This window comes from Triturus cristatus, chromosome 1_2 (genome assembly GCF_964204655.1).
Source record: "Triturus cristatus chromosome 1_2, aTriCri1.1, whole genome shotgun sequence".
In the NCBI taxonomy this organism is placed as follows: domain Eukaryota; kingdom Metazoa; phylum Chordata; class Amphibia; order Caudata; family Salamandridae; genus Triturus; species Triturus cristatus.
This window is the reverse complement of record NC_140580.1, coordinates 48,892,897-48,908,858: the sequence shown is the minus strand read 5'-3', so window position 1 is coordinate 48,908,858 and position 15,962 is coordinate 48,892,897. Positions and strand designations below refer to the sequence as shown.

General features: G+C 45.8%; 1 protein-coding gene across 4 annotated transcripts in view; it reads left to right on the top strand.

The window, feature by feature from the left end:
* LOC146866742 (uncharacterized) overlaps nt 1-15,962 on the top strand; it is a 146,592-nt gene that overhangs the window by 58,825 nt on the left and 71,805 nt on the right. For all 4 annotated transcript variants that reach the window (XM_085601002.1, XM_085601021.1, XM_085601031.1 and 1 more), the window contains 3 exons: nt 2,141-2,254; nt 9,189-9,305; nt 9,830-9,940. In XM_085601002.1, the coding sequence (XP_085457128.1) occupies nt 2,141-2,254; nt 9,189-9,305; nt 9,830-9,940 (342 nt within the window). The remainder of the gene's footprint in view (nt 1-2,140; nt 2,255-9,188; nt 9,306-9,829; nt 9,941-15,962) is intronic.

Here is a 15,962-nt window from a genome sequence, read left to right as displayed (position 1 = left end):
GTTTGAGAAACGTATCCACGTATTTTGCTGGACGCTCTAAGATGGAATTGACGCCCGAAGCTGAACACAGACACAGGTTCAGCAGCGTCCTGGCCGCCGCATTCTGGATTGCCTGAAGTTTGGACAGTTGTTTTTCTCCTGCTCCCTCTATTTGGGAGCAGGAGAAAAACAACTGTCCAAACTGCAGGCAATCCAGAATGCGGCGGCCAGGGCGCTGCTGAACCTCCCCAAACGCCACCCCACATCCAAAGCCATTCGGGAGCTTCACTGGCTCCCGGTCAGGCGCCGTATTCAATTCAAGGCTCTTTGCTTGGTACATAGGTCCCTACATGGTAAGGGACCTGACGATTTCACCAATCTACTGCCCCGCTATGTACCCTCTCGAACGCTGAGGTCAGCCAATCATGACCTAGTCTGCCAGCCCAGAATAAACAGAGCTCGATGGGGAGGAAAGTCATTCTCCTACAAGGCGGATAAAATATGGAACTCGCTACCTCCAGTATTACGCGCCCAAAAATCTAAAATGAGCTTCAGGAAGGGCCTAAAGACCTGGCTTTTTACCCAAACTTAACTGCTCCACTGCTTTCTTTCTCCTCTGTATCTCACAGCGCCAAGACGCCGCGGCATTCGTGCGCTTTATAAGCATTTCAGTCAGTCAGTCAGACAGACAAGACGGAGATCCTCATCCTCGGGCCCAACCCCTCAGCTTGGGATGACTCCTGGTGGCCCATGTCGCTGGGAACACCCCCCGCACCCACCAACCACACACGCAACCTGGGAGTCATCCTCGACTCGAAACTCACCATGACCAAACAAGTCAACGCAGTCTCCTCCAGCTGCTTCAACACCCTCCGTATGCTCCGCAAGATCTACAGATGGATCCTGACCGACACAAGAAAAACAGTCACCCAGGCCCTAGAAAGCAGCAGACTCGACTACGGGAACGCCCTCTACGCCGGAGCCCCGACCAAGCTCACCAAGACTGCAAAGAATCCAGAATGCCTCTGCACGCCTGATCCTTGACGTCCCGCGCCACGACCACATCACCCCCCACCTGAGGAACCTGCACTGGCTCCCTGTCGACAAAAGAATCTCCTTCAAGCTCCTGATCCACGCACACAAGGCACTCCACAAGACCGGCCCAGCCTATCTCAACAGTCGGCTCTCCTTCTACGTACCCAACAGGAAACTCCGCTCCTCAGACCTCTCCCTGGCTACCGTCCTACGCATCCGTAGAACCACAGCCGGAGGCAAATACTTCTCCTACCGCTCCGCCAAGACCTGGAACACCCTCCCCTCATTCTACGACAAACCGAAGACCTTCTAATCTTCAGGAGACAACTCATGACCTGGCTGTTCGACCAGTAGCAACAGCATCCCCCTCTCCCCATCCTCAGTGCCTTGAAACCCTCGCGGGTATGTAGTGCGCTTTAAAAATTATTGATTGATTGCTTGATTGGTCCGTGCAATGGCAGGCATTTAATGACCTTAGGCACAGCTGGCTCCTCCCTGTCAGGCCCCTGATTGGCTGCCAACCACCAATCAGCGCTATGCCTGGCCGTGACTTCAGGCGGGACGAAAGTGAGCCCGGCAGCAGTTTTTAAGATACAAACAAACACGCAAGATCAGAGCACAAAGGTAAAACATGATCATACCTACAGACCATCACCTTTCTAGTGTCTAATTAATAAATACATAAATAATCCTATTTATTTTTTACTTAGGATGTTTTAAAACACAAAGTGGCCTGGGCAAAGACAGATTACACACTTTCACATGGCACACAAACGTACCCTCACCCAAACAACCCACATGGTGTCCATAGAAATACTTGGTTAAAATTTTCCGAGCCACTAATGTTAGTTTGCTTTCTTTTGCTCATTATATTACACCTGATAGATGTTATGCTGTTCCCCTTCCCAGGTATGTCTTCCTTTTAGGTTCTATTCCTGAACCTATGTATCATATACGACTTAGTTAATTACATCTCTTAAACACATTTAGGCGTTCCTTGCATACCTTTATATTTGTTAGTGTAATGCCATTGAAAATATCAAGGCACCCTAGTAAAGTTGTCTTTATGTATGCAAGTATTTTGTTTGTTAAAGTGTAAATGATAAATGTTGTCTTTATTTAACAGGAACTAAGACTGCTGAGCCTGATGTATTACTTGGGGATTCAAGAAATTCAACTCCGTGTCCGAAATATACTTCGAAGACAGATCAAATAGAAAGCCTTGGTGAAACCATGACAGGTCAGAAAGAACTCATTAAAGCACTTCTGCTATCTTGATTCAGTGAAATGTAATGTGAAGTAGGAATTCAGCTCCATATTATTTAATTGTGTCACAGTTGAGACATTTGCAAGTCACAAGGATGGAATATTATTTCCTAATTTTTAGGACTCAAAGTTTAAACTCTGGCCATTGTGCAAAGAGTTGCTTGAATATTGTTTGTGAGCCAGATGATGTTTGATTCATGTTTTGCATTTTATCATAATTGTTTTTAAGATACCCAACTTGCACAAACATGTATACGTTTTGGAGTTCACATAATTTTAACTTTAAAGGCAGCATGCATATCTAGGTGTGAGTGCAGGCTTTTTTTTCATAAGTCCGGTAGCTTTTAATATTGTCCTTTTATCTTTTTATTTTCTGCTTCTTTTGGGGCTTCTAGTAGCGAGGTATCTGTATAACGAGAAAACAGGCAGCCCATCATGATTCTGAGGTCAACCACGGTGTATGTGGCACTCCAAATATACAAATGTCATTAGAACATTCTAACATAGGAGGACACCTCAATCTATTGTAGCATAAAAAGATATTCAATAGCCCTTATAACTGTTTAAAATGTATTAAACAACTCTGTTAAATACTTCGATCTTTCTTTTCAATGCTACAGTTCATAATAATAATAATAATAATAAAAATAGTTATTTTGATATTCTTTTCTTACCATAACAATCAAAAATTCCCTACATTCCTTTAAAAAAAAAAAAAATCAAACTAAAGCAAATTAAACTAAAGATGTGATATCTCTTCAGTATGGGGCTTGCAATCAATATCAGATAGTTTGCTATACCCACACTCTCCCTGTATTATACAAAAATTCAGGGAGCATTTTTTCTTAATATAATTGTATATCATGTTAAAGGCAAAGTAAGTCCTTGAAGCATAAAGCAGGTATTAATCTTGCTTCTGGGCGTGTTAGGTTAGAGATGCAAGACCTTTTAAGCTCAACTTTTCACACTGAATCTAGAAAAGAGTCAACTCTGTTTTCCAAGTGTAAAGCTTCACTGCCAATAGTGGAGGGTATCCCAAAGGATTTTCTAATTAGTCTACCTGCTTGCAACGTTCAATTTATAGTCCTTCTTCAGGGCCAGCACTTCCATCCCATATGTGGCAATTGGTACATTCCGTCCATCATTTGTTGCCGGTAAACAGGTCATAGCATTTTTGATTGATACATGTGCTTTATTAAGTAGGTTTGCAAACTCTTCTTCCAAGTTGGTTGGTGTTTCTCTGCGCATGGTGAGCGTAATTTGGAAAAATGTAGGGTTGTGTGTGAGTCTGCCTATTATAAGTTTAGTATTAATTTGGGGTAAGTTATTACCTTACAGTTTTGTTTCTTTTTTGCAAGTATATGTACAGGGGAACTTAAATGACTTAAAGGAATTTGTCAGTTACGTATTTTACGGAGCTGATTTTATTTTGACTGGATGTTTTCGAATTTTTACGAAGTCAATTATATTGGTATAAAATGGAATTAATTATATGTTCTAATGAACACTACAGATGGAGGCAGGCCCCCGCCCCTCCCCTTAGCTTAATGTAACCGACCCTCCCATGAGGCACTGACAGGATTTCTAGTGATCAACAGTGACCTGTACAGAAGATGGCTAGCTTCCCTGTGCCTGATGACCAGGACATGAGAGACCGAGGGACAAATATGTGCATATGGGCGGCATCCTGTAAGGAATCCCAGTCCCTTATTTATCTTATGCCCATCCGGTAGTAAGATCAGTCACTCCGGGCTACCTATCACCTTCTGGTTCTATTACTTTAACACTCTCCAGTCCTACAGTTGATCTTGATTTAGGATAGGCTGCATAGTAATTTACTTATACCACATGGACTTCCAATACTTACATAAGACAGAACTGCTACATGTCTATCTTCCAGTACCTTTACCAGTACACAGGAACTAACCACTTATCACCAACTGGACAGGCATGGAATGCCTGAAGACATCTGTTACACACTGCGGGGTCCCAGAGAACAATATTATAGTCCACCACTGCTGGCCGCAGCTAATTATATACTATCACTCTTTTTTGACATCCTATAATAACAATCTGATAACCTGTAATGAAGTCCATTCTGGCAGATCATTGACCATCTCCCGCTCACACCTATCAATACTTTGGACCATAAATCTCACAATAGATTACCCTTTCATTAAACATCATATAAATAGTACCATTAAGGGACCTACAAACCTATCAGAATGCTGCTAATCATAACCTGTGCTTTTACCTCTTACACTTCCTCATCCATAACATCACACCACTAAGCGCTGTGTTCAATAACACTCTAACTGCACCTCAGTGGTCATCACGCCTGACATGACATGGAAACTCTTCCCACATAGCCAAAGACAAAAAAAAAACACCCTTATGATCACTCACCCTACCAGTTCAGGCAAACACTTTAGCACACCACATAGTAGTCATTGTTATATAAAGTACATGTACAGTAACTTATTTACTAGAATGTCGCCATCTGGTCGTTGGGCACAGGAACCTGGCAGGTCAAGGAAGACTTACACCGCTGCTTGGCAGTCATTTTCTTTTCCTAAATCCATCAAACACCCTGACACAAAGAATGCAACAGATATAGCGCATCTCGCGAGGTGGTTTGGGATACTTTTAAAGCTACCTTGAGAGGTCAGGTAATGGGATATGTAGCTTGCACCCAGAAACAACGCAAGATGCAAACCAATCTATTAATTAGCAAGCTATCCAAATTAAAGGCAGAACACATCCAGATAATAAACAAAGGGGGCTTGGAGAGTCTAGTAGCCGAACAAATGTCTAAATTAGCTATAGCTAAATCAGAAATAAATATTTATTTTCAGACCAAAGTGGCCCAGATGTTTCAAGCTTACCGTGGAGAGTTATATGAATATGGGGAGGCTAAGGGGCGACTCTTAGCCTTAAGAACAAGGCAGAAAGCCGCTAGAAACAACATAGCAAAAATCAGGGACAGAATGCTTATCTAGTATCTGGGCCACAAGAAATTATTGGGGTATTTGAGGAATTTTACACCAAGCTATACCGTTCAGGGAAATGTTCGTTTAAACATGATGAAAGAGCAGAGGAACACCCTCTTCTACCAAGATTAGACCCCGAGACTGCTATGGAATTAGAAAGAGAAATAACTATAGAGGAAGTGCAGGAAGCATTAGCATCCCTTTCACTGGGAAAAGCTACAGACCCTGATAAAATCCCCGTAGAAGTGTATAGATTATTATCGCCTCAAATACTTCCTATTATGCAAGATTTATTTATAAGCATACAATACAGAGGGATCCCACCCGCCTCGTGGCAGGATACGGATGTGGTTGTCTTTCTTAAAAAAGATAAACCCCCAGAAGTACCATCATCATACCGCCCAATATCGCTTATGAATGCGGATGCAAAAATCTACTAAAAAATAATGGCCACCCGATTACAAAAGACCATTGCTGCACTTATATCACCTTGGCAACATAGCTTTGTTCCCGGCAGGGGGACCACAGACCATACAAGACGGGTTATTTAAATCTTGGATATTGCGGAGGTGGATAAGGTAGAAATGGCTGTGGTCCTCCTGGATGCAGAGAAGGCCTTTGATCGAGTGGCCTGGCGATATTTATGGAGGAACCTGGTAGATAGAAGATTTCCTCCAGGAATTAAAAGGGCTCTCCAGGCAATGTACTTTAAACCGCATGCCCAGATTCAAATTATGGGTCATACTTCTAGGAGGGTGGAGATAGCCAGAGGTACGCGTCAAGGCTATCCCTGTTCTCCTATTTTGTTTACATTTTATTTAGACCCTTTTGTTATTCGTATTTTACAAATTCAAAATCATATTAAAGGGCTACCTATAGGCCTCATCAGTATGGATCCATTTCCTATACTAAAAACTATGAAAAATCCAGAAAGTAAAATAAAGGATTGTTATCAAGAATTAATGGCAAAGATATTGGATGATATAGGGCAAATAGAATCTAAGTGGGCCTCCCAGCTTGAGGATGGGGAAGTAGATATAGATATGGTATTAGAGACTAAGTAAAGAGATAAAAATTACCCCAACATTGATGCTTTTAGGCTTTGATGCTCGACTAAATTTGATTCTGAGGGGGAGGGATTTTGTGTTTTTAACAATGGTGATAGCACGCTTACTGATTGCCACTTTATGGAAGGACACTGAGCCACCTACATATTCTCAATGGCTTTATAGGCTATTATATCTAGGCCGACAAGAAATTGCTTTATATAGATGTAAAGGGGTAAGGGCCAGGAGGAAAGGTGAGAATATATGTTAACCTCTTACAACATGGATGGAAAAAACGAGCGGCAAGGGATTGGGTAGATATGTATAATTATAGAAGAAATATGATCTGGATATTTAGTAGAAATCATGTATACATATGGAAATTGTAAAGAACATCATGTTATTCTGGCCAGTATGAAATTTGGAAAAATGCCAATTGTATGTAAAAAATGTAATAAGACGATATCTCTGATTTCAATAAAAAAATATATATATATAAAAAAAAGAGAATGCAACATGTCCATCTCGCTGGTACAGGGTTTAATAAACCTACGTGGCTTCTCAAATATGCCACAGCCATCTTTCTAGCCTAGCAAAACACCGTACATTTATACTTACATGGGGTAACAATGCTCATGCACACATTCATCTCTTAAAGGACTAAATATATTCTGTGGCCCAACTCATGTACCCACATATCTTGGAGTCCTGCACTGCAACTCATTTCCAAATGGTGGCTTCTCACAGAAAAAGCTTTTTTCATCAGAATTTTCTTGTTCTGATTAGCATGGTCAGTCACAAGCAGGCACTTAACCAATCGGACATCTGTTCCACCATCTCATTCTCTGCAATAGAAAGGAAACGGGGTTTACTCGATATTCCTTGAAACTTAAGCTGCAAATATATTGATAAGAGGGATTCCTTTGGAATTATTGGGTGAAGATAAGCTAACCATACAAAAGGTATATGTTTATATCAAGTATCTAAGAGAAGCAAAATTAAATCAAAATGATCAACACTATTCATTGCCCATATATGTCCAGAAAGTGAATAAAAATCCATTCATACTGAGTAATGAATGAAATTGTAACAAAAGAAATGCACTTAATTAGGTTTGGTGATATTTTATAGAAATCAATTGTGTATATGTACATTGATAAGGTAATCATCAAGAGTGCGGTCCATTGCAAAGTGGGTTCATTCCTATAATTTGAAATGCACTCTCTTCTTCGTTAGGCTACACACCTGTGGTCCTTCTTGGTGCACCACTCTGGCACAGTGTATGTATGCAGATACAGACAGGGAGGGATAAGGACCTCTTGAACCTAGGCCAGTCCATTAGACAAGAATTCAGGCCCAACGGTCATATTTAGACATATCAGACCCTATATACACTCACGTTTGCCAACAACATTCATCCTTACATTCATGTACGTCCTTCTGGCTCTAGATATTACGTACTCCCACCCTACCTTTGATCTCTGTGGTTTTCTCTTTTCCTCTCTAAGGGCAAATTAAGAAATGACAATGACCATATCTTAAACGAGTCTGAAGGTCTTACAGGGTGGTCAATTCGATTGACATTATTTCCCCTGATTGACCACTTTATATACATGCCCAGTCCTGATTTCCAAGACCATTGCATGTTGTCTGTCATAACATCTTGAAAATGTTCCTTTTTTGCAGCCATAACTTTCATGTTGAATAGATGTCTGATCTTAGGTGTCAGGATGTCTGCCTGTTAAGAATAAAGGGTCTGAGACCAACATTATGGTTTATCTATATGTAGCTGCCAGGCCGAGTGCCTGTATTAGAACTACCTCTGCTGAAGAAGCAGAACTTTGTCAAAGTTGTTAAAGAGGGTGGGTGCAGCTGGGGTCTTAGCAAGCGTAAGGACACATGTTTTAGCGCTACTGTACCTGATAATGATTGTAATGCCGTTTTTGATGTGGAATGACACTACAGTTACGGATGTACTGTTTCTCGAGGTATGCAATGTCACATATTGTTCTATATGTTATGAGAAAACCAATAACAAGTTATTTTTAAAAAAAAAGTTGTTAAAGGGATTCTGTAACCAATAGCTTGGTGGTACCTTGGATTTCGGCCACCACTATGGCTGGTTTAACATTGTTTTGACTGTATATGACTACCCTTTAAAGGATAGACCCTTTAATCCTTTTAGTTCCGTTACGATTGTGGTTACATTGGTGAGATTGACTAGTTGTGTGAGAATCTTGATTGACAAGCCATGGGAAAGTCTAGTTGATTGTGCCAGTTGAAACACGTGTTAGCTCTATGGTGTAAAGAAATAAGGATAATTAAGGAACAGGTTTTGGATACAATGTTCAAGACTCTTCATGTGTTCCTTGATTTTGTTCACAAGGACTTAACAGTGACCTTTTTTTGTGCCCTTGATTTAAAGGGCATTTTGTGTGGCTGCTCTTCCAACTTGTTAGAGCACATGGGGGACACTTTGTAATCACCGAAAAGGAAATCTATGGTTTATTGTGTTGACCACCTAAATGTTGTCATTTTTATTGTTGTTTAACTGGAGAGGCACTCTAAGCCTTAGCACCGGAGGACACCGCAAGTTCATACATGACTGAATTCTTGTCAAACCTACAGGGAGCGGGTGAGGGTGACTTCCTCTTTTCCAAGGCTTCTAGAACTCGCAACCAAGGGCAGGGAAAATGAAAGGACCCAAGGGGAAGGGTGAACCATTGAAGGCAAACACTTAACAAGCACCCCCTGAGCCAGTTGTAGCCCCTCCCTGAACCCTCCTCAAGTCCCCCCAGCTCCTGTCCACTCGTCCTTAGAGAGACACCAGTTTGTCATGGAAATGTGACTAAACACTTTTTTTGTATACTAGGATATCAAGTACATAATCCTGGCAATAGCTTGAAGATGGAACAAGAGTTGGAGTTCAGCTTGGTGGATCCTTATGTTGCGGAAGAAGCAGAGAACATCAGCCCTTGTCCTATTTTTGGTAAGATACGGAGTACCATAGGTTGTGCATTTCTGCAATGCACACAGAGGGCACATTACTCAAAAATTGGGGGCACTTTTTATTCTAGTGCATAGGATGCAAGTCAGTGGTTAACATGCTAATAACAATACTTATTACCAACACCAGCAGAAACACATTTAAATATTTTTTTGAACTAAATAACGTATTTACCTTCCCTATTTTTCATGTCAGTGAATAGACATTGGAGAGTTCATAGAATGAGATGAACCACTGTAATTCACGCCTGCATCTCATGTATTGTACTGTTCACTGCAGCAGGCGCATTGGCCGACTAGGATATTTAGCATATTATTATATCATTTTTGTCCAGACACCTAGGGAAGGAACAAAGGCAGAGATGTAAGGGTAACAATGCATGCAGCTTCCTGATTCTCTGTCTTCATCATACATATGCTTAATTTTTAAGATGGATACCTTCATATAAATTGTTGCAGAACAGAAACATTTCTGAGGATCAGATTTTTAATGTATTTTTATAACAGGACACGAGGATCTCAAGTCAGTTCTTCCATTCAGCATTAAAGAAGATCAAGAGATGTATTGTATAAACCAGCCTGACTCAGAGAGAAGAGGCAGCCTCACCCAAACCACAAGTGAGTAAACAATGCCTATATGATTAACATAACAGGAATCTACTCGCCCTCTCTGGGCTTGGGTTTGAAAGTAGGCGAGTAAGCTGAACACAGGTTTCGCTCTATGCTCCTGTTACTCACCATATCTGGGGTGATTAATGAGCGCATTAGTGTTCTGAACTCCCCTAGTGCAAATTACCCCTCATAGCAAATGAGCATTACCCCTACAGGTCTGTACTGGTTTGTCTTCAGACAAAACGTGTCTAGCTGTCACCTGTCCAGGAGCAGATAATAACGGAGCACAAGGAAGAAGTGATCTGAGTTTAGATGTGTTCTTATTGTTTGATTTGAGTTCAGCTCCTGCAACAGTACCCAGGTGCTTTCTATCTCATTAATAGGTACATAATGCCATGGTGGTCCCAGTGTGCAGTGTTATTCCTTCCAAAAATGTATTACTTTCATGAAACAAAACAGAATAAAGAACATTGTAAGTAGCCTGTGAGATAGTGTAGTGAATTCATTGCTTATTCCTGAGATTCATACATGATCAACAGCTCATACAACTGTACTTCCTTCTGAAATAGCTCAAATGACTTCTAATTGGAAATAGGTAACACTGTACCCATAGCTCCTGCCACAGATGACTATATGTCCCAACGTTCACCTGCTTACGGGTTAATGTGATGAATTATGAGCCTATTCATCTACTGTCACATTACCTTCTTTTTACAATGGGAAAAATGAATGGCCGCCCCATTGGTGTAATGCTGCCCATAGCTTGCTTGCGAACCATAGTAGACTAGCGATAGTGCCACATTATTGGTCTAGCCAGCACATGAATAATAATAAGCTGGAATTACCACCACATCATTGTCCTAGCAAGTTCATTAATATTAATAGGTTCACATAGCTCCGTGATATTGGCCTGGAGAGCTCAAGAATATTAGCAACTAAGGCCCAATAATAGTGCTTCACACTTGCAAAGTTATTACCTGACCAGTCTAACACAACTAAACATTATCGGTCAAACTTCTATTCAACAGGAACCCAGTTGCAAGTAACAGAAGCATATGAGTCGATCCCTAGGAGTACAGAACCCCACAACACGGAGTTCTTCCAATCCACACTTTGGCACACAACCCAAACACCTGCTCTTTGGAACAGTAATCAAAACTGTACGTAGCACAATGTGGGTGAACAGGTGGCACTGCGCTGCTGCTACCCATCCAAGCAGTAACCTTAACTGACCAACTGATGCAGCACAGCACGTGGTAAACGGAAAGTAGCTCAGTGGCCTTCTTGTCATTGCTTGCTTGTCCTCTCCTGTTGGTCAACGTAACGGCTAAGGGCATACCAGAATGGATAGTTTTTAGAACTAAATAGCGTAGTATACCAAACTAATTTTGCAGATGGGATGCTTATGAAAAATTGGGACATAATTCCTACACTGTTAAATAATACAGCAGAGATAGTCAATTACCTAAATTATTTGCTCAATATAAAAAACAATGTAAAAGTTCTTAGCTTTCGTAACAGACCGGAGGCGAGGATTGAAGTAGTTCAAAGCTTATCCATTACCAATGATACCATATTTAGGACTGGCTTAAAATAAAATCTCTTGTACATAGAGTCTGAGGTCTAGTGTGTGCCATTAATTATGTCTTCGAGTCTCACCCCTACTGAGAAGGCTTTGAAAGTCATGGCTCCCATGAACTGAGTGTGCACCAAACATTGAGATATCTATGCCAGCCGCCTGCATTCTTTAACAAACCTACCTGAATATGGTTGGAGAAGATACCGCTTAAAGTGCTTTCTAATTGAAATGTGCAGTTGGCGTTCTCCAGGTGGCAAACCCCTCTGTCATGATTTCATAGGCCTTGCGGCACTTTACCACACACAATTTGGGCGTTTTAACAAAGGTATGAAACCATTCAGGAGCTACATTTCGTCCTCTAGTGAATATGGAAGGGTTAACCTGCCAGAGGTAAATACTCTACCTGAGTTGTCTAAAGCTCGGACATCAGATATCCTTTGACATGAAACCAAACCTCATAACATTGCCATTTTACCTGATCGTTCCATGGACAGCATCAGACCCGCGGGATCAGCACCCTTTTGCAGACACCAACTTATCCATCTTGTCAATACTGATATATAGGGCCTCATTGCGATGGCGGTCGGACTGCACAAGGACAGGTCGTCAGTGGCTGTCCGACCTCCGACAGCCCATCGGTCTTATCATTGCATGACAATGCTGGCGGTCGGACACTATTCAGTCAGACAAGAGACAGACTCCTTCTCCAGGATCATAGATCCCGATGAGCGGCAGTCGTATCAGCATTCAACAATGGCGGCGGTGCCGAGGCAGGCACCGACCTCGGGATTTAGATATCCCTTTCTGACAGCCTTTTCATGGCGGGAACACCGCCATGAAAGGTTGTCAGAAAGGGATATTGGAGGCCCCAAACATGGCCCCCTTTTGTCATAGGCCACTGAAAAGTGGCACTGGGGCCATTCACCATGTGGCATGCACGACATAGTGCACGGCACACGGTGCATGGACATAAAGTAGGTGCTTTACGACTACGGCATTTGCTGCGGCACTTTACCACGACTGTAGCATGCCCCCGCTATGGTTCCGACACCTTTGTGACCACCAGCCCAGGAGCTGCATCGAAATGCATCGGTCAGACCACCACATGCTTATTGGATGGTCTCCTGACTGCCGCAATAGCGGGTGGCGGTCTGACCGTCCTCCATGGTAATTGGGGTCATGGTATTTGATTATGCCAAAAATCCCAAGAAAGTTCCATCAGAACTGGGAACAAAACTTGAAATCTCAATATTGGTGTGAATAGCAGTAGGGCTGTCTCCTGCCTCCACACTTGTGCAGACAACTGAAGTGACCTTGTCCCTCTGGGCCGGTCACCCCACCGTGCACACTCCCCGTGAGTGAGCCCGCTCCCGCCGCCACTGCTCTCAGCTGTGCTCCCGGCCCCGACCGCCGGAACTGCTTCTGCACCATCTGTATTTTTCTCCTGCTAACCTCTCTGCATTTTGCCTCCGTGTAACCTTGCTTGCTCTCCTCCTACTCTCCCCTGTTATTTCACTGCATTTTGCCTCCGTGTAACCTGCTTGCTCTCCCCTGTTATTGTTCTGCATTTACGCCGTTTCACTTGTCTTTTCCTCTGTGTCCCCTTCGTCCGCTGCTTCCCCCTCACTGTTGTGCCCAGCCCCTGCCGCGTTTCCCGCCACCTCCCCGCCGCTGCCCCCCTGCGGCCCCTCCCCCTTCCCTCGCTCGCCATTCCCATTCGCCACCCCGCTCCCGCCTCCCAGCTGACCCTCCCTCGCTCCGCCCCCCACGCTCCACATATGGCAGAGTGGCGAACGCGCAGCGTTGACGCGCAGCGGGCGCGCCCGAAGCGCGCCAAAGGTAAGCCCGTCTGCGCCCGTCCGCGCCTGGACCGCGCCCAGTGCCAGGACCCCTGGCCCCCGCAGACCCCAGCCCACCCGCCTGACTTACGACGCGACCGACCTCAACGCACTCAACACCGGACGCACCCCTAGATGCTGCCGAGCCACCCCGAGACGGGCTCACGGACCCTTCAGCTGCCACGCCTGCAAGTTCGCCTGCATCCGGACCTGCACCACACCCACACCCGCCAACAAGAACACCACCAGCAACCACCTGAAGTGCATCCTTCTCAACACCCGATCCATCCACAGACACGCCATCCAACTCCCAACTCTGGAACCTGATCGACACAACATCCCCAGACGTCGCCTTCCTCACGGAGACCTGGATGAACGCCTCCTCAGCGCCAGACATCGCTATCGCCATCCCGGATGGATACAAGATCACCCGGAGGGATCGCACCGCCAACCAGACCGGAGGCGGCATCGCCATAGTCCACAGGAACACCATCCGCATCACGACCACTAACGACGACACCCTCAAAGCCGCCGAACACCTGCACTTCCAGATCCACACCGACCCCAAGACCACCCTCAGAGGTACCCTCATCTACAGACCCCCGGGACCACGCGCACAGTTCAGCGAAGACATCGCCGACCTCATCAGCCCGCACGCCCTCCCCTCCGCTGACTACATCCTCCTCGGGGACCTCAACTTCCACCTGGAGAACAACAACGACCGCAACACCACCACCCTGCTTGACAACCTCGCCAACCTCGGACTCAAGCAGCTGGTGACCACCCCCACCCACCTCGCCGGACACACCCTCGACGCCGTCTTCTCATCCAGCAAAGACATCGCCTTCAGCCACGCCACCGGACTCCACTGGACGGACCACAGCTGCGTCCACTTCAGCTTCAGAAGGACCACTATCCACCACCACCAGCGACAGGTCGCACGAAGAAGCTGGAACAAGATCACGGCCGACCAACTCGCCGCCTCCCTGAGCCAGCACCCTCCCGCCAGCTCAGCGAACCCCAGCCAGGCCGCAAACAACCTGACGAAGTGGATCAGCAACTGCGCAGATGACCTCGCCCCACTGAGGAACCTGCCCAGCAGACCCGGCAGCAAGCTGGCCCCATGGTTCACCGACGAACTCAAGAGCTCCAAGAAGAACTGCCGAGCCCTCGAGAGAGCCTGGAGAAGAGACCCAACACCTGACAACATGACCACCCTCAAGCTCGCCACCCGAAAGCACCATCAATTGATCCACGCCACCAAGAAAACAGCATTCAAGGAGCGGCTGGACAACAACGCACACAACAGCAAGGAACTCTTCAACATTGTGAAGGAGCTCTCCAACCCCAACGCCGGAAACAACGACATCACACCATCGCAAGAACTCTGCAACTCCCTCGCCTCCTACTTCCACAACAAGATCGCTGACATACACAACAGCTTCAGCACACAACCAACGCCCCCCACGACCGCACCAACGCCACCCACCACCACCCTCCGCGCCTGGACCCCGATCAGCACCGAAGACACCATCCGCACGATGAACTCCATCCACTCCGGATCCCCGACCGACCCCTGCCCCCTCCACATCTTCAACAAGGCCGACGCTGTCATCGCACCCCACCTGCGAGACATCATCAACACCTCCCTCGACACCGCCACCTTCCCGGAGAGCTGGAAGCACGCCGAACTCAGCGCTCTTCTAAAGAAGCCATCAGCCGACCCCACCGATCTCAAGAACTTTCGCCCCATCTCACTGCTCCCGTTTCCCGCTAAAGTCATCGAGAAGACCGTCAACAAGCAGCTGGCCGCCTTCCTCGAGACGAACGGATCCCTCGACCCCTCGCAGTCTGGCTTCCGGGCCAACCACAGCACAGAGACCGCCCTGATCGCAGCCACCGACGACATCCGAGCCCTGCTCGACAATGGAGAAACAGCGGCCCTCATCCTCCTGGACCTCTCCGCGGCCTTCGACACTGTCTGCCACCGCACCCTAGTACAGCGCCTCAGCAACGTCGGAATCCAGGAGAAGGCACTGGAATGGATCACCTCATTCCTCGCCGGTAGGACACAGAGAGTCCGCCTCCCCCCGTTTAGATCAGAAGCCACCGAAGTCATCGGTGGCGTTCCTCAAAGCTCCTCGCTCAGCCCAACCCTCTTCAACGTCTACATGAGCCCTCTCGCAGCCATCGCACGCCAACACAACCTCAACATCATCTCCTACGCCGACGACACCCAGATGATCCTCTCCCTCACCAACGACCCCGCCACCGCCAGAACCAACCTACACGAAGGGATGACAGAAGTAGCCAAGTGGATGATGAGCAGCTGCCTGAAACTGAACTCGGACAAGACGGAAGTCCTCATCCTAGGATCTTCACCCACCGCCTGGGACGACTCCTGGTGGCACCCCGCCTTGGGCAGCGCACCCAAACCAACAGACCACGCACGAAACCTAGGCTTCGTCCTGGACTCCTCCCTCTCCATGACCAGGCAAGTCGACGCCGTATCCTCGTCCTGCTTCAACATCCTGCGCATGCTACGAAAGATCTTCCGGTGGATCCCCACGAGACCAGGAAGACGGTCACCCAGGCCCTCGTCACCAGCCGT